This window comes from Nansenia antarctica (genome assembly GCF_963989245.1).
Source record: "Nansenia antarctica genome assembly, chromosome: 14".
Lineage (NCBI taxonomy): Eukaryota > Metazoa > Chordata > Actinopteri > Argentiniformes > Microstomatidae > Nansenia > Nansenia antarctica.
In genome coordinates, this window is record NC_137684.1 from 17,888,645 (window position 1) to 17,914,559 (window position 25,915).

The 25,915-nt window shown below is 45.8% G+C and overlaps 1 protein-coding gene across 1 annotated transcript in view; it reads right to left on the minus strand.

Annotated features, from left to right (window-relative positions):
• lrp5 (low density lipoprotein receptor-related protein 5) overlaps window positions 1-25,915 on the minus strand; it is a 52,666-nt gene that overhangs the window by 11,594 nt on the left and 15,157 nt on the right. The window contains exons 7-12 of the mRNA XM_080544965.1: window positions 20,133-20,529; window positions 19,748-19,919; window positions 3,641-3,857; window positions 3,123-3,412; window positions 2,133-2,359; window positions 925-1,109 (exon numbers count right to left, since the gene is read on the minus strand). Of these exons, the coding sequence (XP_080401091.1) occupies window positions 925-1,109; window positions 2,133-2,359; window positions 3,123-3,412; window positions 3,641-3,857; window positions 19,748-19,919; window positions 20,133-20,529 (1,488 nt within the window). The remainder of the gene's footprint in view (window positions 1-924; window positions 1,110-2,132; window positions 2,360-3,122; window positions 3,413-3,640; window positions 3,858-19,747; window positions 19,920-20,132; window positions 20,530-25,915) is intronic.

The following is a 25,915-nucleotide window of genomic DNA, read 5'->3' on the forward strand; positions in this document are numbered from 1 at the left end:
TATTATGCAGGTGTCGATAGGCGCCCACACATAAGACGTAAAACTCCCGTGCATATATTGCTCATTGTGGGAGTGTTCATATGTTAATGAAGTGCACTAGGCGCCCCTGCTATTATGCGATCTGACTTTGCTCCTATCTCTAAGAAGTGGTTTGAAAAGTTCTTAAGTTTAGACTTCATGCACGTTTTGAAACACGAGCGCGCCTCCGCGGTTTGCGCATGCATGTGGGCACACATGAACACGCACGTGGCTCCACGGCAAGACGTCAATTACGGTCACAGTATAAATGCTTTATTTCAGAAGGGAGAGGCAGAGAAGCACGCTGACCTCCTTCTTAGGACTTCCATAATAGCATAGCGCTAATGACTCAACGCAGCCGGTTCTTAAAGGGAATGGCACCTGGCACGCTGATTGGGTTGATTGAGAAGACGCCCAAAACACACCCATGACTAATTTCTTTGCTTAGCGCCGGGTTTTAGGCGCCCACTACAGCACGCATAATAGCAAAGTGGCCTTGACCACGCCTCCACGTCTTAAGTTTAGATCTACCGCCTCGTCTTATTGATGAAGTGCATAATAGGGCCCTTAGTGTCTAAAGCCCAATGCACACGGCGTGCGATTTTGTCGCACGAAAACATTCGATTCTCAATTCTTTGAATTATTTCAATTGGTGTGAATGGAGAATTGAATGTTGTCGTGCGATAATATCGCATCGCACGCCGTGTGCATTGTCTCATTCAAAACAATGGAATCGAATTTGGCGGTGTGACAAAATTGGGGCCGTGTGCATTGGCCTTTAGGCAGACCACTAGGACTACGACTGTATGTTGTAGATTGTTTGTTGTGTCATCCTCGGAGTTTGTGCGTGAACTGCTACTGCAAAGTCACACTGATGTTGTAGCGCGATGGGATAGTTGTGTTTACCTTGCATGTTAGTAGACTCTATCATACAGGTGTCCAGGTCGGTCCAGTACAGTCTCTGGTCGATGTAGTCGATGGTGAGGCCGTTGGCTCTGCCCACCTTGTCCACCAGGGTCATGATGGAACTACCGTCCATGTGGGACCTGGCGATCCTGGGCTTCCCTCCCCACTCTGTCCAGTACATATAGCTACCAGGCAGAACACATTGTTATTTAGAGTTTTAATTTGTATAAGAAATGCAAACATGTTAGAATACACATCTGATGGATGGTGTCGCACCATAGTGTGTGTACTGTAGCTGACACTCCATCTCGAAACTTATTCTTTAATTACGCTTTTAACAGCGAAGGAACAGTGGACCCAAACAGCCTATATCTCAACACGCTCAATGCCAAGACTATGTCTGCATTCCCAACCTAATTTAATTGGCACTGGTAAATTGGTAAATGAGCTTGGTTGGCCGTAACTACGGGGCAGACGTTGTGTAATAACTCAATCCAGGTTCTGTAGCGAGAGAGAGGGAGTAATATGCTCCAGAGTGAGGAGGATGCACTAAGGCACTGATCTGAGATTAGCTGGGCCTACCAAAACATACACACACACACACACACACACACACACACACACACACACACCCCACACTGTGCCCACACACACTCCTAAACAATGCAGAGACAGAGAGAGTGAACCGCATCGTAAATACACATCTGAGGCAGCAGCCGTGACTGCTGACAGCTCCAGGACATGACATCAGCAGCACAGTGACATGTTAAGACCACGGGCTTGTTGGCACACGTGTGTGGAGTAACAAGCCAGTCCTCACTCGGAGGCAGAAGGACCGACGCTGACGTAACCTCTCATTACACCGCATAAGAAAGTCTGAGTGGAAAACAGTCATACGAGGGGATTCACACTCTCTCACATTCTCTTCTTTTGAGTCGGCCTCCACCTTACACACACTGTTTCAATGGTCTGATTGGCAATGTTTTTCGACCACTGTAGGTTCCGTCAGAACTTAGAACCTTTGTACTTTGCATCTGGGTTCTTTTCATGGGTGTGTGTGTGTAGAGTACCTTTGATCTCATCTCTTTGAGTTAGTCATGGCAATAAAACACCAGCCTGTAATATTCGTATTGATGTGCGTACAGTGACTAAATCACCTTTGAACTAATCTCTCTGAGCTAGTCATGCCAACGTTATGCTAGTCTTACCCGTTGGCTGGGTCAAGGGCCAGGGAGCGGGGGTTGTCCAGGTCCTTACACACCAGAACCTGCCGGTACTGCCCGTCCAGCCGTGCCACCTCGATGCGGTTGGTACCGGTGTCTGCCCAGTAGACGTTGCGGCCCATCCAGTCCACCGCCATGCCTTCTGGGTAGTCGAGACCAAACTCGATCACGTGTTCGACAGAGCTGCCGTTCATGAACGCTCTGCTGATGGTCTGAGAAACGGGACGATGGGGAACAATAATAGTAAGACACAGACGATACCATGCAGGTCGGAGGTGATCCCTGCCAGGAAGGAGCATTGAGGGTGAGGCTTCACCAGTAAGGTACGCACCAGGGCTGGCTAGCTTACAAACAACTCAAGGTAGCTGGCTAGCAAACAAACAAATGGTTATGTGATCAAAACAGCGCATCGAGTGCTATGGTGTAGAGTCAGAGCGATTTAGTAAACCACACGGATGACAGTTAGATCATACGGATATCCTATGTATGCATTGTCCTGTTGGTAATTGGCTAGGGGTGGAGGTGAGATTAGTTGAATGAATGAATGAATGAATGGTCTTTATTGTCATTGCTATAGTACAGGTACCAAACAACGAAATTTAGGAGGGGTGGCTCCCCTGGTGCTAGGAAAGAAAAAAAAAAACTAAAAAAGACAAGAAGGGAAGGAGCTGGTTTACATAAATAAAGGCTATGTACACAATCCACTATACTATATAAGTTGAGTTGAACTTCAGTTTATTTAACTGAACCGTGTAAACTCCCTAGCAGCAAAATCAACAAAGAGTAAGACCATGGGAGCTTAACTACGATAATTAGCAGAAATACAAATACCCTAAACCCTGTCTAGATTTCCCTTTTGTTTGCCTTTTGTCACATCAGAAGTAGTGTGTGACCTGGTCATTTTGCTGTAAAAGCAACCCCCTCTCGCCCAGAGAGTCAATCCAATCCAATCCAATCCGACCCGCCCATCCTCACCTTGGTGCTGACGTCGGTCCAGTAGATCCTGTTCTCTGAGACGTCAAAGTCCAGGGCGGAGGCCTCTTTGACCCCCGTCAGAGGGATGGCCACGTCGTTGCTGTTGGTGCCCAGGGAGATGCTCCGTATGTCTGCCCGGTTGGTGAAGAGCAGGAAGGCCTCGGGCACCACACAGGTCCTCAGGTCACTGAGCAGCTCCAGGCCCATGGGACAGGCACAGCGCAGACCCTGGGGCCGGTAGAAACACAGGTGGCTGCAGCCGCCGTTGTCCTCCGCACAGCCGTTGGTACCTGGGGGGAGGGAGGAGGGGGAGAGGGAGGAGGGACACACAGACACAGACACACAGACACACAGACACACACACACACACACACACACACACATTCATGAATACCCGTCGTATACATCAGAACGCATTAACCCTTGTATTTCAGTTAGTCACTTATTCTGCGGTTTCAGATTCTGAACAGCTGTGTATGTCCTCATCTCAAACCCTTATTTCCCCGGTTCCCTCTTACCATGGGTCTCAGTAACTCTGGTAGCCTTGAGGCCCATGAGGTCAGGCAGCTGGTCGATGATGATCTCCCTGACGGCGTCAGTCTTGTGGACCCTCTCGATGCTCCTCCTCTGCCAGTCTGTCCAGTAGATGTAGTCCCCCAGGAGGGTGAAGCCAAAGATGTGAGGCAGCTTGTCCTCCAGCAGAGTCATCCTGTTGCTGCCGTCCACGTTGATCACCTGGGGCAGGCAGACGGAGAGAGGCAGACGGTCAATATTAGCACCGTGAAACACAAGCATGCCGATGGATGAGTAATGGAGTTTGTTATTTATCCCTCAGGCTCTTGTTTTATTACTGAGGGGAATGAACGCATATATGCATACCCACAGAGAGAGAGACACACACGCACACACACACACACACACACATGCATGCACGCACACACACACACGCACGCAAACACACACACACACACACACACACACACACACACACACACACACACAAACACACAGTCATGAGGATCAGGATGAGTTATGACATCAAGTTCTCTATAAAGCACGCAGGGGATACAGTTGACAATAAAAATCAGAGCAGCTTGATACAACACACTGACAGGGAGACATCTCAAACTAACTAAACCAACAACCAAAACAAACTACTTAACAGCAAATAGCGTAGCTATTTTCACAGATCAGCATTAAACCGGAGAGCATGACTGTGAATGTCTCTTTATTAAATAAACACAATTTCTCTTGCTTAGCGGGAGACAGCATTGCAAATAAGCAAATGAATCAATGTGACAGTATAGGATTCCAGTCACAAGGCTTGCATTTACGCCAGAAGAAAATGAAGTAAAGTGATACACGGAGTGGTGCCAACGCATGCCAGGCAGTGGAGGCTGGTGGAGGTAGAACTGGGAGGACTGGCTCATTGTAATACATGGAACGGAATGTGTTTGATACCATTCCTCTTGATACCATTCCTTGCATTACAATGAGCCCATCCTCGGATTTCCAGCCTCCCCCGACGCCTGGGTCGTATGAGCAGAAAGACAAGAGTTGAAAATGGAGTGGGTTTCTTGGGAGCAGTTCTTACTTCTGAAAAGGCTGCAATTACACTCTACACAAACCCTAGGCCAGGCCGGCATTACTATTACAGCAAAATGTGCCTCTGGATCTGAAAATAGACCCATGTTGTTTTATTTTAGCAGCAAACTGGTGACAGCTGCGGAGAATATTTTCATCCGTCAAAACCAAACATTCTGGTGTGGCAGCGGCAGCAGCGTCTTATGGTAGACACTCCTCCTACGTGACTTGGTGAGCAGGACCTGGTCCAGAGGAGGAGTGGAGAGCTCTGTACATCAGCATGTTTTGGTGCTCCCTTCGGCTTCAGCCTGCATAGAGAGGTTTCAGTGGCTTTATGTGGCCGAACGTCATCATCTTACTGTGTACAAACCAGCCTTGGGTTTTTATTTTGGTGTTAAGACAAGCCCTAGTATCTGCTCTCACACACACACACACACATGCACACGCACACGCACACGTAAACACTACAGGAGCTGAGTACACCGGCAATACATAATTATACTGTCTATTCCTAACAGATACTCACTGAACACAATAGCAAACCAGTAGTCTGATCTGGTGGTCAGCTTTCTCAGTTCAGATTGCCTGAATCTACCTCTCCATTTTCCCTTTCTCAAACATGCATGTAACATCCATTTTAGGCTTTCAGCGCAACCAACATTTTAACACTAGGGCCTTTGAGTGGTTAGTGGCTGATATCTTAATACATCCAACAGTTTGGAGTGACGGCCATATGAATGTGGTGTATTGTTTTTCGAGAGGGAGCTCTTAAAACAAAGACTTCCTGTGGAGTGTGGTTCCCATCTTGAGCCCTTCCTGTGTGGAGCGGAGCGGGGAGCCAGGGACCGTGCAGACGGGGGTGGGGAGGGGGGGACGATGGGCCGGGCCGAGGCTGGGTCTGTGGCTGGGTCGGCTGCCCTGGAGGGAGGGGTGTCCACTTGATTCATTTCTGTAATTCAGTCCCTCGCTTCCTACAGCTGGTGGAGCGAGAGCGAGCGACTTCCTCTCCTCTCTCTCTCTCCCCAAAAAACGAGAAAGAGAGAAAAAAAACTGGCACGTCGTCGGGGGCGACTGCAAAGCACTGCAGCACAATGCTCTAGGAGGAATCTGACACCCTGGAGAAATGGTGTGGCTTTTGAGGAGAGGAAGGTGAGATGAGGGATAATCCTCCTCGCTAAACTGCTCTAACCACATGACTGAGAAAGTGCAGAGGGTTCATTTTTCACAGAGCACTCTTTTCGGAGACATTATACCTCTGTATTTGGGAATACTCAGAATGCACACTACACTTACTACTGTGAGTTGGCTATTAACAATCACACATAGCTTAATCGAATATATTTAAAGGTCTGGAAGTTCCAAATGAAACATATTATAACAATATATGCTCTATGCTCTACAGACAGCTGACAGGTGACATTCACCCCTGTCTCTCACTGACCAATAGAAACCAGGGATATACTGTATCTATCCCCACCTAGTACAACACAGTGTGAAGTCTTAAAGGGGAGCTGGCAAACTGTTCAAAAAGGTTTGTTTTCCCCCCACCTCAGTCCAACATGTGTTTGCACTGGGTACAGAGACTCAGTAGCAGGGAGGGAGAGAGGGTCCCGAGGTCACGTGATGCTCAACAAACAACAGCCGTGGTTTCCATGGCGTCCACAGTTAGCCGAGATATGATACCTCATGTGAACCCTCTTGGAAGCTTCTGACAACGTGTGTGGTATTCTATGAATGTTATGATAGCCTTTTGGAGGAAGGAGGAAAGTTTAAACTTGCTTTGGAATGTCAATATTTGTTATTCCGCAGTTAATTACACTCCTGTCTGTACCAATTAAAACACAGATGACCAGTCGTGTTTTGGAAACCGACGCAACTTAAACATTCTTTCATTTTTTTTTGTTATTTAAAGAACACAATCTTCTGAGAGTGGAGCTACAGTGTGGTTGAACAGGATGGGCTTGGGCTGATCATTTTTTTGTCTCAGGGTTTCCGAGGAGTGAGGCAGGAATTCTTTCCACTGGTGTAATTAGATATTCCATTGGATGACATACCTTTCTAACATCTGTTTCCCCTAGAGTTGGAGCTTCCACTGGACTACAGGACATTGTTCGGGTGGAGCCCCGTAAGAACCACCAGAAACTAACATTACAATTTCTACATACAACAACAGTATTCTCACTAGCAATGGAGAAAACCTCTCTCAGACTTTGGGGAATCCCCTCCCTTTCTCTTTCTCCCTCGCTCTCTCTCTCCTTCTCTCTCTCTCTCTCTCTCTCTCTCTCTCTCTCTCTCTCTCTCTCTCTCTCTCTCTCTCTCTCTCTCTCTCTCTCTCGCTCTCTCTGTCTAATCCAGGTATGATTACTGCTCTCTCTATGGAGTCATGTTCCTCCCCATCCTGACAACTCTACATCCATTGCTCGCCTTGCAGCGCATCAAAGGATTAACTGTGCAGCTGGTCGCTTTTTGGCCCAGGATTCTGGCCGCCGCGGCCACACTTTCACTGAGTTAACTCTTTCACTTACACTACAGCCAAGTTTGAACCAGGTTAACTCTTAACGTTCCCTAGTTTAACTCTTTAATCTGCGGCAGTGACACGTTCCCTAGGTTAACACTTCAAGCTGCGGCGGACATAGATGTCCACAGGTTAACTCTTTCAGCTTTAGCCACTCTTTGACACACGGACGCACTTTTCTCAAGTTAACTCTTTGTGTGGCGGGGGCAAGGGGAGAAGGGGGAGCGGAAACATAAATAAGGAGATGGGGGAGAGGAGAGTGGGGAAAGGGAGGGAAGAGGGAGAAAGGAGACAGAAGAGAGGGTGAGAGCAGTGTGAAGGAAGAGGGGGAGGGGAGTGGAGGATGGAGAATGGAGGGAGTGGGAGTACGGAGGGGGTTAGGCCTCAGACAGCAGGCTGGGGTACACGCATGGCTGCCAGCGCACACTGGACCCTCTGTGCTGTTGCGAACGCGCCAGCTGCCTAGGCTAATTAGTCCAGAACAAACCTAAGCAAGCCTCTGAGGTCATTCAAACATAGAATACCATAGGGGGAAAGAAAGTGTTCAAGGCATTGACCTCTCCTTCAGCCAGGAAAGAAATCCTCACAAATAATAAACACAAACTGGTGCTCAACAAAACCCCCAAAGACACCTAAATGGTTCTTGGTTTTCTTTTATGCCAAACGGAAAAATAAATATAATACAGAAAGAAATATTCATGTGCATCAAAACAATTGAGGACAATTGGATGTTGTATACAAAAGTTGCAAAACTCTCAAGTCAAGTATGGATTGTGAAATAGAAATAACACCAGATCCTGATAGGTGGACAGCTAGGCTACATTTATGTTAACATCAATTTCCATTCCATTGAATGTGAGGCCGACCAAGAAAACAAACACAAAAAACCTGCACTTTGATGGCCCTCATGTCAGCAGGAGTCCTTTCCCTCCCTTACAAAAATCCTATTCATTTTTTACTGAGACAATTAGACATGGCTATCTCCACTGAAAGATGTGTGCAGCAGTTTTTTTTTCTCCTCAGTCTTTTTCGGAGAGAATTATGCGCTGGGAAAGGGTTTTTATATAGTGTGAGAACCCTTTTCTTGACCGAGGAAAACATAACAAAACAAACAAAACACAAAACACAAAAGTCTCATCAGCGATTCAGAGAGAAGTCAGCGCTCGGAGGGGCCTGAATGCAGGCTGATTGTAAACCTCGTCTCCATGCCTCAGTGTCAGTGAGATGCCATGCAAATTCAATCTGCGGGCCAGTGTGACGGGCAGGCGGATGGCCTCTAAGAGTGACTGTCTCTGAGGAGCATGGCATGGCTGAAACCTGACCAACACAACACAGCACTACACAACACAGCACAACACAACACAACACAACACAGCACAGGACAGCACAACACAACACAGCACAACACAACACAGCACAGCACAACACAGCACAGCACAGCACAACACAACACAGCACAGACAAGACAGAGAAACTGCAAACACAGCATTTCACTCAAATAATATATGACATTATATATTGTTTTTAAAATCAGTCATAACACATTTAATATCCTAGCCACTTTGTTTCTGAAAAACTAAATTACAAGCTATAATTCCAATGGCCTTTTAATAAGACAAAGAGTAAAATTTAGACTATTTGACATAATTTCAAACAAAACTTGAAACCCAACAGACAAGTTACTTGTCCAAATACAAAGATTTTCAAAAAGCAATATATGTTAGTGCAAATAACAAATGTGACTACTATTGATTTGATAATGATAATATTATTAAAAAATATATACATTAAATTAAATTATTATGAAGTGGTAATCAGTGATTTCCTTTAGATTAAGATTGGCCACAATAGGCATGAATATTTACGAATGCTTCCCCAATGGAAGCAATTTTATTTGCTAGCTTTTGGATAGCATCCTATATTAAAATTGAGAAATCTTCCTCCAACCCCCTCCTAAACTCCCAAGGGTTAAATCCTGGGTTGAATCCTGGCTGACAGTTTCGTTGACCAGTGGTCCACCACCTACGGACCGTCGTTTCTGCCTCAAATTGTCCAACTCAATAGAAACTTTCTTAACCTCTTAGCTTCAAATAATGCCTTTTCCAGTGTTGTGGCGTTTTCCGACTTCCGACTTCCCTTCGTTTTACTTGTAAACTATTACGTATTTAAGTGCTCTCGTAGTTCATTATCGTAGATGTTGAACTACGAGAGTTGTCCATCGGACAACTGCATGAGGAAGTCCACTTGTCAGAACATAAAATATACTTGTCCTGGACAAGCGGACAAGCCTTAATGTCGAGCCCTGTAAGGGGCCTATCAGTAGTTCTGGTATGTATTGCCCAAGCCTCCCATAATAGCTGACTACTCTGCCTCATACCTGCCCATCATATTATTCACTCCACATATGGTCTATTGGCCCAGATAGAGAATGTGAGGATCACCGTCACAGAGAACTCGTAAAAAACCTGGAGGACTGGACTGCATTACCTGCCCAGTCCAAGAGAAGTGCACAAATTAAACCTCCACATGAGAGCCCCCCCCCACCTCTCTTCCACCCCCCCCTTTACCTGACAGGTTTTATCAATTACCCCCTCCAGAACCCAGCCCCCCCTAGGGGAGCTTCACACGAAACAACCTCCCTATTCAACATGGGCTTTGAAATATTAGAGGGTTTTGCTGGAGGTTTGGCTGCTTCTTCTAAAGGCCCGACTCGGCAACAAATGATATTATCTTTTTATCTGCTGTTCTCTACTTAAGGCCAAGAACAGCGTTGCTCTAATTCAAACAGAATGTCCATACCCCACCCCCAGAACTGCCCCCCCCCCCATTTTACTCTGCCCCTGCTGCCCCCCCCCTACCAACCTATATCTCAAGGTTTCACATACGTTCTCTTTTACCCCCAAGTACCTTTTCAGGCCTGTTTTAAACATGTAAGACTTAAGCACTGCAATTCTTATCTCAAAACGTTTGCTACCACATATTGAAGTAACTCCTCACACAAAGACACACAATTATAAATAAACAAATAAATGGTGGATCTCCTGAGCAGCGTCTACATCCTGTTTACCAAATGTCTAAATAGAAAATGTAAATATCAACATCCTGCTTGCAGTTCCTTGTGTCCTAATTGGAGCCTTCCTGTGGAAAGTGTAACATTGCATTAGGCCTAATGTGACGGGTAGAACCCACCCTGAATAGCCTTTTCTGACATAACTGCTGGTATATCTTTTATCTATAATACTTTTTTCCCTCAATAGAAACAAAAACATACCCAAAGAAACTTATGCGAAAAGTAAAACATGCACACTTCACACGCACACGCAACACACACTGATGCAAATATCCTCTTATGTACATACTTGTGGACTTGCACACACACACACACACACACACACACACACACACACACACAGATGCAAATATGCTCTTACGCACGCACTTGTGTACTCAGACGCACACAAACACACATGCACACGCACACACACGCACACACGCGCACACACACACACACATACACACACACACACACACACACACACACACGCACACATGGCACGCCTAACTTCAGGTGGACATAACTCTTTTTCCAGAAAACTCCATCTTCCCTCTGATCCCTGGAAATGTGTTCTAGCTGCAGAGCTGGTATCTGGAGGGGATCACTCACAATAAATCTCACACACAAGTCTATAAACAGTTCTGTATTATTCTACCAGGCCCTGCCAACTGCAGCCCCAACACATGGCCAAAACATAATTGCATTTACATGGCGAAGTGGCTTTCGCACGGAACACAGATTCCTGCTGACCCAGGGGGTAGGAGAGAGGAGACGCACGACTGAGGTGGGGGAGGGACAACAATCATTGCTTCATTTACACTAGGGCTAATCAACTTTGGTCCAAGGGTAGTTGAAGGGTTGCATATTTTTGTTCTAGCCCAGCATGGCATGTTTCTGTTATAGCCTATGACTAACATTGCTGATTGAACATCATCATCAAGCCCTAGTTTAGTTTAATCCAGCTGTGTTAGCACACAAATGTAAAACCCTGGGGGCATATCCCACTATCAAAACAATAACAACAAAGGCTGTTAAGTCAGAATATATCACCAGGTTTTATGGTGGCTGTATTTTTTTTATTCATAGGAAGACGTTTATTTTGTATTAACTGAAGAAGCAAATAACCTGACTCAGCCTATCCATTCAAAACAGACAGCTACAGTCTGTCTAAATTCCACCACGATGTGTTCTATCTGGTACATATGGGACGCATTGTGGAACAGACAACTCCAGTCGACAGCTGCTGGCGACTCCTCACCGCAAACACTGCTATGAAGCAAGCGGTAGCCACAGCACCATCATGTTAATAAGCCACAAACATAGCCAGAACAGGAGCAGCCAGCAGCCAGCGTGCAGCCCTGTCCCCTCTTGCATGCCTCCCGTCCTCCCCCCCACCCCCGACCCCCACCCCCCCGAGCCTGTTGACAGATGTGGGACAGCAGTGCACATCCCTCAGGAAATGAGACAGATTGTCGTGCAGCGCTGCGCTGAGCGCTGGGGCTGAGGCTGGGGCTGAAGCTGGGGCTGATTCTCTCTTGGGCCGAGGGTAGGGGATGGAAGCTGCCGCCGTCTAGGTTGGGGCTGCGATTGGGGCTAAAGCCAACCTTGTTCTAGAGCTAGGGGCTGAAGCTGGGGCTACAACTGGGGCTGTGGCTGTGGGATAAAGCTGGGGATAGAGATGTCTGGCTGAGGACTACTACGCCGGTCTAGAGTAAGATAGATAGCTCAGACAGACATCACTTCATGACACATTTGAAGACAGTGATCTTCCCTCGAACAGGACAAGACTGTGAAAAATCGGATGGATTTGCTGATTCACAAGGAATACTCTGTACTGTTTGACTTTTTGTTTTCCATTGTTTTTTCTAAAGGCGCACAACCATTAAGGCCATGATGATAATCATTCAGGACATTGCATGGCTGGAAAAATCGCAGCTAGACGACACCTACAGTAAACAGCACTTATGGCTAATAGTCCTCTTCCTGACTACAAAGAGAAGTCCTGATGAGCTTTTAATGTATTGGAAAACCTGCCCTCATTTTAACTGACTCTCAGACACTTTGGTGTTTTAATAGGCCCTTCCCACAGATCATCATCATCAACACCGTGCGGCCGTCTTGAGAACACCTCTAACCTTGGTGAATGAGTGCACCAGAGAGCTGGAGCCATTCGCCATTAATGAGAGTTTCAGATCGAGATGTGTTTTCTAATACAACAACTGCCAGTGATGTATGGCTGGCCTGGGCTGGAGCGGAGGGATGGAGGGATGGAGGGATGGAGGGAGGGAGAGAGTTGTTGGACGGCAGCAGAGTTGTTGGCCAATGGGGGTGGAAAATATTACGATAGTCAGGTGTCTTTTATTCCCCCACAAACTGCACTGTGTGTATCCTGAGAGCTTGGCACATCAAAGTCTAAGACCTCACTGTTAGAAAAGGCAGGCAAAACAACAGCAACAAACTGTTACCAGGCAATTAACTCCCTCCCTGGCTATTTGGACACATTGAGTTTCAATGGGGCTTTAAAAAGACCCCCAAAAAACCCTGGGTTTTGACTGAAACGCTCTCCTCACAAAAGTCTCATTCCTGAATGTGCTGTTTAAATGGGGAGAGCAGACTCTGTTAGGAGAAAGAGTCCAGAGTCGTTGATTTCTGGAGCATTTCAGGCAAAGGGCAGCAAGCGGAGCGCCTACTCTTGCCCTGCAGATGCACTGTGGTCCTACTGAGTAATTAAAGCACATTGGTGGAAACAATAACAAGCCAGCACACAAGGTCACCACAACAACACTCTCTTTTATAGAGACTTCTTATTAGACACCTCTACTACATGTTTCATTACTTCATAAAAAGACGTTCAGTTCCTGCAGCAGTTGGAGGAGAGAACACCCAGCTGAGGCCCGGGCCAACCGCTCAGGCAGGACTGAGGTGACGTCGCCTTATTACCTTAATCACAGGAAAGTGTTAGTGTACAAAACACAGAACCAGGCGAGGCAGAGAGGAGGACGCCATACGGGAATGGAAGTTCTTGGACTTTCGCATAAGTTTATGTGTGGGTGTGTGTGTGCGTTCATGGGTGCGTGTGAGTGTGTTTGTCGGTGCAGTATGTGCATGCTTGTCTGTGAAGTGTGTGTGTGTGTGGGTGTGTGTGTGCCCGTGTGTGTGTGTGTGTTGTTGTCTCTTCAGTGAGCTGTATAGCTTACTCTGCTGTCTCCCCTCATCAGCATCCTCCTCCCTCTGGAGAGGCTTGGACGTGCCACTTCCACTGAGACTAAAGCTGTCATTAGCATGGCCAATGTTTTAAAGAGAGGCCCCTTGTTGAAAAATCCTCTGCAAATCAAGTTTCACGGCTCAGGCAATGTAACAATGTGGCGAGGCCCTCTGAGTGACACTTCTGGGGAACTTTAAAGACAACATTATTGATCTCTTTCACACCAGAGGTTCTTTGCCAGCATCCATCAAGAGGACTGCAGCGCACGCACACACACACACACACACACACACACACACACACACACACACAACACACACACACATGCGCACGCAGATACAGCGCATGCACACACACACATGCGCACGCACATACAGAGCATGCACACACACTCATGCACACACACACACACACACGCACGCACACACACACACACACACACACACACACACACACACACACACACGCATTCAGATGGTCAAGATCTGATGCCTAAATAAAGACTTCCTTTCAGTTTGAAGCCTCCCATTGTGATGGCCAAACTGCCCTGCCACTACTTTGAGTGTGAAGAAAGTACCACAGTAAAATAAATTCAAACAATCAAATGCACTCAAGTAGCATTGGTGCATGTTTATAGAAAGAGATAGATAGACCACTTATCACAATTATGTCTTTACAAATCTTGATGTAGCTCATTCAGTATGGCCTTTCATACACATAATAACAGTAGTCTTTCTTAACATTTACTCCAAATGATTTCAGTGTGAGTAAGCCCATGTAGATTTTTTTTTTACAGAAGTATGGAAAAGCTCTTATATTAGCATCAACAGAGAGAGATGGGCAGGGGGAACTTTGAGGTCAAGACAACCTAAGAGAACCAACACCGAGGCCCTACAAAAACCTGTTTCCCCTCACAGTTTTCAGGAGGAAATTCCATCATGCCCCCTGTTTTCTCTCCCTCTACCTCACACATTTACCATATGGAACCCTCCTGCACCCATGCTGCACCGGAGGGTGACTAAATGTTCCACACAAGAGAGAATCTGCATAATTGTACAACAAAGCAGGAGTTTCTCTGTATAGAAGACTAGCACATCAGTCAAATGAGTTATCCTCAGGATCTCAGCAGCACCACTGATGGGGTGAGAGAGGGTGTGTGTGTGTAGGAGGGGGAGCGCGGCGACATCAGAGGGTTTCACCAGGGGGTGGGGGTGGCGAGGTTGAGGGGGGGAGTCAGATTCCTCAAAAAGAGGCGAAAACACACGGTGAGAGACTGAAATAAAAGCTCACAATTCCCTTAGTGTTTAAGGAAAAACCTTCCAATCCCAGTGCCAATAATTTAGCCTTCTTTCAGACGTGCGAGTCCCAAGATGAAAGGGGAAACGTTCTTGGACCTCATTCAAAACCAAGCTTTCAGCATTTAAAAGAAAATGGGGCAGTGGACTCCACTTGGTGGCTCATCAGTGAAGCAAAGCTCTGCTGTGTGTGTTCAAACACACACACACATACACACACACACACACACACACACACACACACACACACACACACAAGCTCACAAGTATGCACATGTAAATATAATGTGACATCAAAAGACCAAGGTAAATTCCCTCCCTGTTGCATTAGCCTTAGCAGCAACACTTCTTCTAAATATTGTCATTTCTATTTTGAACATTGCATGTCATGTTCCATTTATTTCCCTAGAATGGAAAACAAACTATTTGTTACTCCCAACAGACTACTGAAACTGACTTTTACTTCCTTCATTTCCTAAAAAGTTTGTTTTGACTGTGCAAAGTGAGAGGAGGAGGATGGTATGTATCCTCTTAAGTTGGAAATCACCTTGAATTCTCTTTAAAACAGAGAGTTGAAGTGATATGGAATAAACAACTCCATAGAAACCTTCTCTAAACCACATTTGAGCTTATCATGTAAATTGAGTCAGTGCCACACATGCCAGTGCATGAAAAAGCTACGCTATGTGGCAAACATTAAGCTTGGCCGGTGAAGATCTGTCCCCTCACACACATGACAAATTAACAATGGAAATGTCCTCAGACCCAAAGGCAACTCATTTGCAACAAGAACGAAAGAAGAAAAAAAAAACTCTTCTTTTCAGACAGGCCTTGTCACCAGCACAGAAAGAGAGAAAAAGGGGAACGGAGGGAATGAGAGGCAGGGAGGAGGGCTAGAAAAACTATTTATAACCACTCAGGCAGTGAACTGCCGCATTCCACATGGCAAAAGGCACTTTTCAAAACTTTTCATTCAAGACCTAATGTTGTTTTCATCTCAAAAGGACAAAAGGCGAAAAGAGAGAAGAAAAAGGTAAACAGTAAAAAAAACAAAAAATCCACCCCTCTTCAAAGGTGCAATCTGTAATTCAAACAACAAAGAGGGCTCCCCGTCACTTTTTTGGTAAACAGCTGAGGGGCTGGAGAAAGGTAACTACTCTCAATTTCAGGAGGACTGACTAACATGTTTTGAAGCTATACAGTGCCCAAACAATGGGGTAAAACAATCTTATGTTTTGGTTTTGGATGGGGGTAAGACAGCTGAACTATGCTAATGAGGCATTTATAAGTTAGATTCTTCAAGAATCAATGTTTATTTATCATTGTCCAATGTATCAAGTCTAAAAATGGATGTACCAACTACAGATTGCCCCTTTAAACTCATTAACTTCCAAAGAATTTGGAAGTGCCAAGTGTTTTATGTAGTATTTACGTACTGTAGCAACAATACTTTCATTGTCTACAAAATGAAGCATAATCATTTATGCATTTTTGGTGAAAAAAGTCACCTTTGGCACTCTACAATTTGGGTGACTATTCACCCTCAGCACTAAAATGAGTTAAGGAAAGATCTTCCTTAAACAATGCAACATAAAAAATACATACAAACAAAAAAATAAAAAAATATTTTTAGCTGATGGCTGAACAGAACAGAGCAGCGCCTGGGTTTGTCTCAGCTAAGTGGAGCCTGGCTACAGAATGGCTGGAGAACGGCTGGGGCTTCATTAGGTGAAGCTGAAGAACCCTTCTTGTGAAAAGAGCATAACAGAGCAACACACTTGTCAGCTGCCGCTGGCTGGGACTGAGAACCAGGACGAGAGCCTCTGGAAGCAGGCAGGCAGGGGCAGGAGCCCTGCCACCGAAATGTGCATCTGGTGCAGGGGGGGGGGGGGCTGGAGAAGGAAGAGGCTATGCAGGAGGACTCTACAAGGGGCTACTGGAGTGGGGGGCTGCTAAGGAGGACTCTACAAGAAGCCCACTCTTACACACCCTCCCTTCCTCCCAGCACTCTATGCTGCCATTGTGAAGCTGGGGTCAGGGGTCAGAGTGGAGCACATGGGCGAGGGGCTTCCCTTGTCAGTCAGCACATTGGTCAGGCGTGCTGTGCTGGGTTCTGCTGTGAGAGGAGAGGCAGGGGCAGGGCTGGGCTGCCCAACCCCCCTCCAGTTTCTAAATCGCTCCACTCCACTTCTTTCCTGCTCGCTCCTTTTCTCTCTGTTTCCCTCCATCTGCTCTAGTCTATACACAAAGAGTCAGGGACTCCAGACTCAATGAACAAGGATCTCTCCGCCAGACAGAGAGTTCTGGAATGTCAGGTTTCTGACAACACGCGTTTGCGTTGGCTAATATAGAATGTTCATCAACCACGGGTTAACACTTTGATAATTAAGCCTTCATCTTTAAACAAACTAAATATGATTCCCAAAAAGAAGTACATTTCCACCCTCAGGATCAGTAATGGATTACAGTGTATCTCTGATATTCTTATCTGACAAAGATGTGTCTGTTTACCACACATAATTTCCTGATGGGTAATCAAGAAGATGATGACAATTGTGACTCTCAGAGAAGCTTTGCCCCACACCTCCACACCTCTGAGTGACAACTGCTTCAAACAGAAGAGAATAGAAGAGAGGAGAGGAGAGGGCATTACTCCTATCCCATGTCCCTAGGCTAGGACACAACCACAGTGTCTAGCCAAAACTCCCACCAACGTCCCAGACAGGGCCAGATGCTGAAGGATGTGAAAGGGGAGACGGACGGTCAGGGAGAAACGGTCCATGTGGACCAGTGCAGTCTGTTGGCCCCTCATTGAGCTGTGTCCCAGCAGGAGATCCATAATCCCTGCCCCCCCCCCCCCCCCCCCCCCCCCCGCTAAACCCTACCCTGCTCCCCATTCACTCCAGCCCTGAAGTAATCCATGTCTGACCCCCTCAATGACAATCAACACTCTGGAAAGAGAGAAAGAGAGAAAGAACGAGAGAGAGAGAAGACACACAGCACAGGCCTTCATATGAACTGCAGTGTGCAGTTCAGCCAAGAGTTTCAGTGCATCTGTGAAGAAGGCCTCTTCCCCTGCCATGTCCCCAAACTGCCCTTTCCCCAGCAGCTCCCCCCCCCCCCCCCCCCCCCATCCTAGGGACCAGGGATAGTTAAACTTTCAGGGCCAGGGGACAATGCCCTTGCGGGGTGCCAGACGAGCTAGGGAAACCCAGCTAGCAAGACCATGATGATGGGGCCAGCTGAACTGCTTCTAAACAAGCAGAAACCCTAGTATGTTATGCCCTAGTATGTTATGCCCCATTTTCTTGTGCAGGCCAAGAGAGAGAGAGACGGTGGGGGAGATGGGAGACAGATAGAAAGAGAGAGAAATGGAAAAAGAGGGAGAGGAGGGTGAAAAAGAGATGGAGAGAGAGAGAGAGAGAGAGAGAGAAAAAAAAAAGGAAACGCAAATCATTCCATAATTCCCATCTAGCAGAGTGAAAGTTCATCTGGGTTGGAGCTCTGGCTCTTCCTGTGTTTACATATTATATGGAGCATAAGACTGGAGAGAAATATGGCCGTGGTATTCTGACACCCTGGGACCTGTGCATGCAGGTAGCCTATAAATCATACAATACACAGACCTTGAAGACACACACACACGCTAGCACACACGCAAGTAACCAAGTACACGCATGCACCCACACACACAGCTTCCCTAACAAAACAGATACAAAAGAAAAACAGATACACATAGCTCTAACATAGGAAGGGTCTTGTGTATCCAGTTAAAATAATTCACAGTCTGTCACGTCTAACACGCCAAGTCAAAAGCAAAAAAACAGACATCAAATATTGAGCAATCCGCCTTTCAAAACAGCCAGCTTTGGATAGGGCCTAGCCAGCAAGAAATATGCATATAAGGCAGTTTTCAAAGTTATGAAGCAGTCATAACTCTAATTCTTAAAGTGCTGTGTCTGACAGGAAATCTAGTGTTGCTTGTCCAGGTATTGCGTAACAGCGTCAGTCCGTCGACATTCCTCACCTCCTCACATGGGATCTACGGTCAGATAACTCTCAGGCCTGCCTGCCTCTCCTCAAGGAAGAATGTGCTCCTGAAGCGTTTCTCAACTTCCTCCACAGGCAACAGAAAAACACCCGCCAACAACACAGGCCTCAGGGCACGAATAACAGAACCCTGACTAAAAGTCAAGAACTCAACTTCAACTCCTCTCAACCCAATAAGGTGAGGCCATCATCACCACAGTAAACAAGTCATGACAAATTGCAAATATTACAGTCATAAAATATGCCATTTAGCAGACACTGCCATTTAGCAGATGCTTTTATCCAAAGCAAGTTACGGTACAGTTAATGTAATGTAGTGCATACATTTTGTGTTTAATATAGTAGGGACAAAAAAATGTCATGGTCGAATAATCGGTGGGTGGTATGAACGAATAATCGATTTTTCAATGTGTGCCGACATTCACAAAAGGAGCTATGGATCATCGGCAAGAAATCACTTAATATCTTAAACACGAAAAAAACCAACGTAACAGTTTTGTACAGCCAATTAAAATTAAAGCTGTCCAGCCATTTCTAATTACAATGTTTACCAATAGTCTAGCTATAGCCTACCTGAAATCAAATGCTACTCAGGTCAGTTTTGCCAAAAGCATTGCGAACGGACTCTGAGCATTCAGCATGCATCTTTTCGAGACGTGAGGTTCTGGTTTTTCGAGATGGAACCGTGCACTTGGTCTCTATGTATGCCATTAATTCTCAAAACCCCCACCCCTCTACTGTACTAATAGGCAGCATATCTTTAGCAACCAAGTTGGCAATTAGGGCAGGAGTTTTTTCGCTGCAGCTTCTGTCACACTTGCGAGCTTGAATAAATGTTGCCATGCTTGATTGGGTTGGTCCCACACCTTTGTTTACTATTAAATTGAACATTCGCACAGAACAACATATTTGGACACTCACCTCTATTTTGTCCGTTTTGGCGTCGCCCCAGTAGAGTTTCCCTGCCTCGTGGTCTATAGCCAGACCATTGGGCCAACCCAAGGAGGTGTTGAGCAGCACAACACGTTCACTTCCATCCAGGGTAGCACACTCGATCTTAGGCCTCTCCCCCCAGTCTGTCCAGTACATGTAGCTGGGAACAGAATGAAAGCTCCACTCATTATCATTTACATAAGACAGTAAAAATGCCAGTAACCTGAAAATCTTATTCCAGTTGTTTTTGAGAGAACGTTAGGAATGAACAATATAGCAAGGTTTTAATTCAATCAGTTTCACTAATAACTGTGTGAGAAAAGAGTTGCAAATGTATGATTGAGTCTGAATAGTCTAAACAGGGAACCCATACCCATTGACAGGGTCCAATACGATGGCCCTGGGTTCATCCAAGTTCTCCGAGATCAGAATACGCCTGGAAGTTCCGTTGAGCCGGGTAACCTCGATGCGGTCCGTGCCGGTATCGGTCCAGTACAGATTGCGTGCCACCCAGTCCACTGCGATGCCATCTGGGTGGTTGACCTCCGTGGTAATAAGGGTCTCAGCCTCACTGCCGTCGATGCGAGAGCGGCGGATAGCCTTGACCTCGTCGTCTGTCCAGTACACGTGTCCGTCCACAGGGTCGTAGTCGATGGCGATGGCGTGGCGGATGTCGTCCACCTGCAGGACGATGTCTGTGAAGTCGGGGAGGTCCAGAGAGATTCGCCTCAGGTCGGTACGCCGGGCCAGCAGAAGAACCTGCTCAGCACCTGAGGTGGTGGAGGAGAGTACAGGGTTAAACTTGTGGTAACCTCGACCCCAGGCTATTGTGCACAGCACATAAAAGCCTGGAATAATAAAGAGTCAAATCTGGGGCTAATGGAAGGTAATAGACTTGAGTAGTCAAGTATTTGTCATTACTTGATTTCACTGAGTCACACAACTGCGAGGTATGGCTCCGAATCAGAAACGTGTTGTGCGCAAACACTGGGGAGAGGTATTGTGGGAGACTATGCCAATGGCTATGCTATTTTACCAATGGCTATGCGATCGGCAGATTGTCGAGCGGCAGAAGTTGGTCCGAGCATTTGTGGTGGAAGTGTCTGGTAATTCGATTATACATGTGGTAGAGAGGTATGGTGTGAGTGGGCAGGTGTGGATATGTGTGGGGTCAGGACATTGAATTAGTCTGTAAACAAAAACTCAAAATCTAGTATTTAATGTCTTTAAATTCTCACAGCTGATTTGCTTTTCGGTTAATAGAAAGAATAGACTGTTCTATCACTTTATTTCTTTTTTGTAAACCAAAGTGAGAACAGAATTTACATTTTAAAAACCAACCAAAGGACTTATTTTATAAATATACATTTAAAACATCCTCAGCTTAAACCAATCAGCAGGCAGTATGAGGCAGTATAGAATTCTATCCTGAGGGAACTCTAGTATTAACATTGAGCTTGGTTTAAACAGCAGCTGCATCAGTGCTCACTAGACCGAAGCCACACTGATCACACACACACACACACACACACACACACACACACACACACACACACACACAGACTCTCTCTCTCTTTCTACTGAGGCAATTAGGTCCAACTTCTTCCTCCTTTAATCTCACTGTTTTTGCCTCTTAAGCTCCAGTACCCACACGACTAGCTGCAGCCAGCTCCACCAACGCCCAATCAGGGGAGGCATCCATCACGGTTGACACCAATCAGTAATGACAGCAAAAAAACTGCCCCTTCGTTCCCCATCAAGGAGTACAGGCAAAATGCGTCTTTAATTTAAATGTCTTCCTCGGGCTGCTTCACATTTCACACAAGTGACAAGACGTCCTAAAAAGCCCCACAACAACAAATGTCCACTCAATTTAGCCACCCAAGCTACACAAATGAGGACGTGGACGCTTGCTCATTTCAGTCTTCACACAGAGAGGGTGTTAAGTCCCCCCCCCCCCCTCATCCCGCTTCTAGTTCGGCCCTAATCAGAGCTGATACAATGAGGTATTGTTTTGTTTTACATTCTGTTTAGTTGTCAACACTGCAGGAGTCGAGTCTAATCCTGTAGTTACTCTGAATACATCCATGTTCTCTCAGGCCTGGCGAACACACACACGCACACACACCCACACACACACACACACACACACACACACACACCCACACACACACACACACACGCACACACACCCACACACACACACACACACACACACACACACACACACAGGCCCTCTATATGTTGCGCCTCTGGAATGAGGGCTAGAAGAATAAGGCTCATTGTCTCCGGGCCTGGGAATACACCACTGCATCAGATTGGAACAGTTATAAATCCAAATACGCTGGGAAAAGAGGGGAGGGGAGGGGAGGGGAGAGGAGAGGAGAAGAGAGGAGAGGAGGAGAGGAGAGGAGAAGAGAGGCTTTTTAAAGGCAGAGAATGAACAGTCATTAAAGGGACGGGGTGCACAGATGGTGTATTCTGTCTCAGCCAGAGGGGTCAGAGGGTGGGATGAGAACCAGAGTACGGTCCAGAAATTAGCCTCGGTTCCAGGACTGACCTTAAGGTTTATATTGGTTTCACACTAACTAGGTGTGTCACAGGGAAAAAACAGCATGTGAACAATCATTTAGTCCTCAAATGACCAAGCACCACTGAGTCCCCAGATAACAGTTATTCTTTTTCCAGACAAGCATTTCTCAATCACCTAACTATGGGTGGATCTTTCCTTAGGGGCTTTGGGAAAGCGTTTGGCAGCCTATCGCCCATTTCTGTGAGAAGTGAACTAAAAGTCAGAATAATTCGCAACAGAACATAATAGAATATCTCACAACACCTGATCGAGAAGTGAGATTCATGCAAATCTACTGTTGGCACACAGAGCACCACTAGATAATTCTCACAAACAGTCGATATTCCATTACGACAATTGATCCTTCTACCACTTACTACTGTTGTGTACTACCTTGTGTCCAAGGCCCTTAGCCATGGACTATGGACAGAGAGAGCTAGAGATAGGTCTGAGCCCTCCAGGGGGGAGTCTAAGGGATAGGGTATGTCAACACACATACACCCTCGGGCAAGTAAAACAAACAGGTTTCATTAAGCTTGCAGGACGCACTACACACACACACGCACAAACAACCCACACACACACACACACACACACACACACATACACACAAAGCAGTGACCTGATTAGGTCTGCCTCCCTACGTAATTGGTCTGCCTAGGAGCAAGGCTATGGAGAGAGATGGGAATGACACCAGCAACAACAAAACAATACTTAAACATGACTTCCGGTGATGCAAGCGACCGAGTAGTCACACTTCTCAAGAGCTCCGGCATATCCTAACATTTTATAGCTGATATAATCACTTTCAACAACCTAGTTAAGGTACTATGACGTTTTAACTCCGGGGAATGTCTTTAGAGCATTTTTGGGGAAGTTCCTCTAGCAAAATGTCTCCCAAACCAGCGAAAAAGACTCCCGCTACTGAAAAGTCTCACTCTGGCCAAGATGGCGAGCACTCGCATGAATCGCCTGAACTAGACGCAGCCATGGTCAAAGCTATGGTGGTGATGACGGCTAATATCACTCGCGTGATTGATGAGAAACTGGAGAGTATGCTGATCAGAATCAACAACAATATAACCCAGCATGTTAAGCAAATCAGCGACGAGGCAGAGGAAAGGATAATGGTGGTGGAGAACACAGCATCTGAAATGGAGAAGCAGGTTGCTGTCCTAGCCAAATCTGTTAACGAGCGCATGCAGGATTATGAGAATCGAGACCGCCAAAATAACCGGAGAATCCTGGGAATACGTGAAAAGTTTATGGAGAAGTTCATCCCACAGACGCTCAATATGGACACAAAGGATGGTCGAGTTAAGCTGGATCGAGCTCATTGTATATCTGGCCCAACTACATCCAGGCTACACCGGGTTATGGTCGTCAGGTTCCACAACTTGACTGTCGACTGTCAGAAAATCTTGGAGGCTGCCAGACGCAGAAAGGAGGGTCCAAAATATTCTTCTTCCAGGATTTCGCAGCAGAGACATCCAAGAGGAGACGTGAATTGACTGAAGGCTGTCATCATTAAGCATTATCTTGCTTTGCGCCTAGAAACAGTCCTGCCCTCATTATAAATAAGGACCAAACAGGACTTATTATTGGCAGAAACTCATGTAATAATATGAGGAGGCTTCTCAACGTGATCCAGCTTTCCCAATCTGGCAATGTAGACTGTGTCGTACTTAGCCTGAACGCAGAGAAGGCCTTCGACAGGGTCAAGTGGCCCTATCTCTTTTCCACTCTAGAGACACTGGGCTTAGTGGAGGCATTCATTGGCTGGGTAAAGCTACTATATAACAACCCGTTATCTGCCGTCTTAACAAATGGTAGAAGGTCATCTTATTTCTGCCTGAGCCGTGGAACAAGACAGGAGTGCCCTTTGTCCCCCCTATTATTTGCGATTGCCATCGAGCCCTGGGCAGAAACTATTAGACACGCCCCTCCTATTTCAGGTATATCAGCTGGGGACAAGACTCATGAAATGTCCTTGTATGCCGACAACATACTACTGTTTCTTACTAAACCTGAGGTCTCAATACCAGCAGTTCTTGATCTGATTGGTTGCTTCAGTACATTTTCAGTACATTATCACTCTCACTTTGGGTGGTCTCCGTGATATCCCCCCCCCCAGTATCTTGCCCATTTAGATGGGCAGTACAGGGCTTCACATATCTGGGAATAGTGATAACCCTACTGATCCAGTATGATGATCTTGAAAGATGGATTTCCTTGCCACTATCTATGTTGGGTAGGATCTCATTACTTAAAATGAATATTCTCCCTAAACTTCTCTATGTATTTCAGATGTTGCCAATTATCTGGAGAGGGAAATACCTCGTATGAGTGGCTAGACTTATGAAGCCACAGGAAAGAGGTGGTCTATCGGTTCCTGTTGGCTTTACCAACTGGCCTCACAGTTGGATTGGATTGATTGGATTCAGAATGACAGCGACTCTGTTTGGCTTGACCTAGAATCCTCCCAGGTCAATCGGCCATTAAGGGGTCTTTTGTTTACTTCAGATCCAAAAAATAGTAAAACTTATATTGGTGACAATATGATAATAAACGCAACTATTAAAGCCTGGCGGAGCATAAGAAAACTAGAAGGTCTAGAGGGTCAACTATCCTCCCTCTCACCAGTTTGGGGCAAAATAGACTTCTCCGCTGGTGCCACGGATAGGGGTTTCAAGTTGTGGGACAGCAAAGGGATGGTTACTATCAGACATACTGTATATATGATAAGGAAATACTACTTTCATTTGACCAATTATGTAAGAAATATGACCTACCACGAAATGAGTTTTTCAGACACCTAAAAAATAGCCGAAAAGACACTGTTCTCTGTCACCAACCCTCTCCACTGGAGGAGATAGTCTCTGCTGGAAAGACGAGAGGCATTCTGGGGCTTGGGTATAGAGCATTTTCTATGATAAAGGCAAACCTGCATTCACGCCCAAAGATTGGAATAACGACCTGAATATAAATACTGATGAAGCAACTTGGTCACTAATATGGGAATCGGCAAATGACATCTTGATCTCGGTTTGCAGATTACTCCCCAACATAGACATAAAATGGATCATAACAAACCGGAAATGTGTACAAAGTGTATCACTGAGGTTGGGAGCTTTGTTCATTGTGTTTGGACTTGTACATACTGTATATAGATGATTACTGGAAAAGTATAGCAGATAAAATATATCTAATCCTAGGTGTTACATTGGACAAGGACCATGTGTCTATTGTTTGGGTTTCAAGACAAACAACTTAAAAGTATGCATTCCAAAAGACTTCTGTGTATCCTCACTTTTTTTGCAAGGAAAGATATATTGCTGCAAACCTCCTACAATAGCTGGATGGCACACGGTCATTTTTTATATGATTCCTATGGAATATTTGACATATAGGTCTAAATGTAAGGTTATGGTATTCTATAAGATTTGGTCTCCATTCTTAGATTATATTGGTACCAGACTGGCAGCCATTGTAATGAAGGGTTTGGTGGATTACACTCAGGAAAATACACAAGACTAATATGTTAACAGATCTGTAATGTATGGGTCACAATGTATATTACTTGC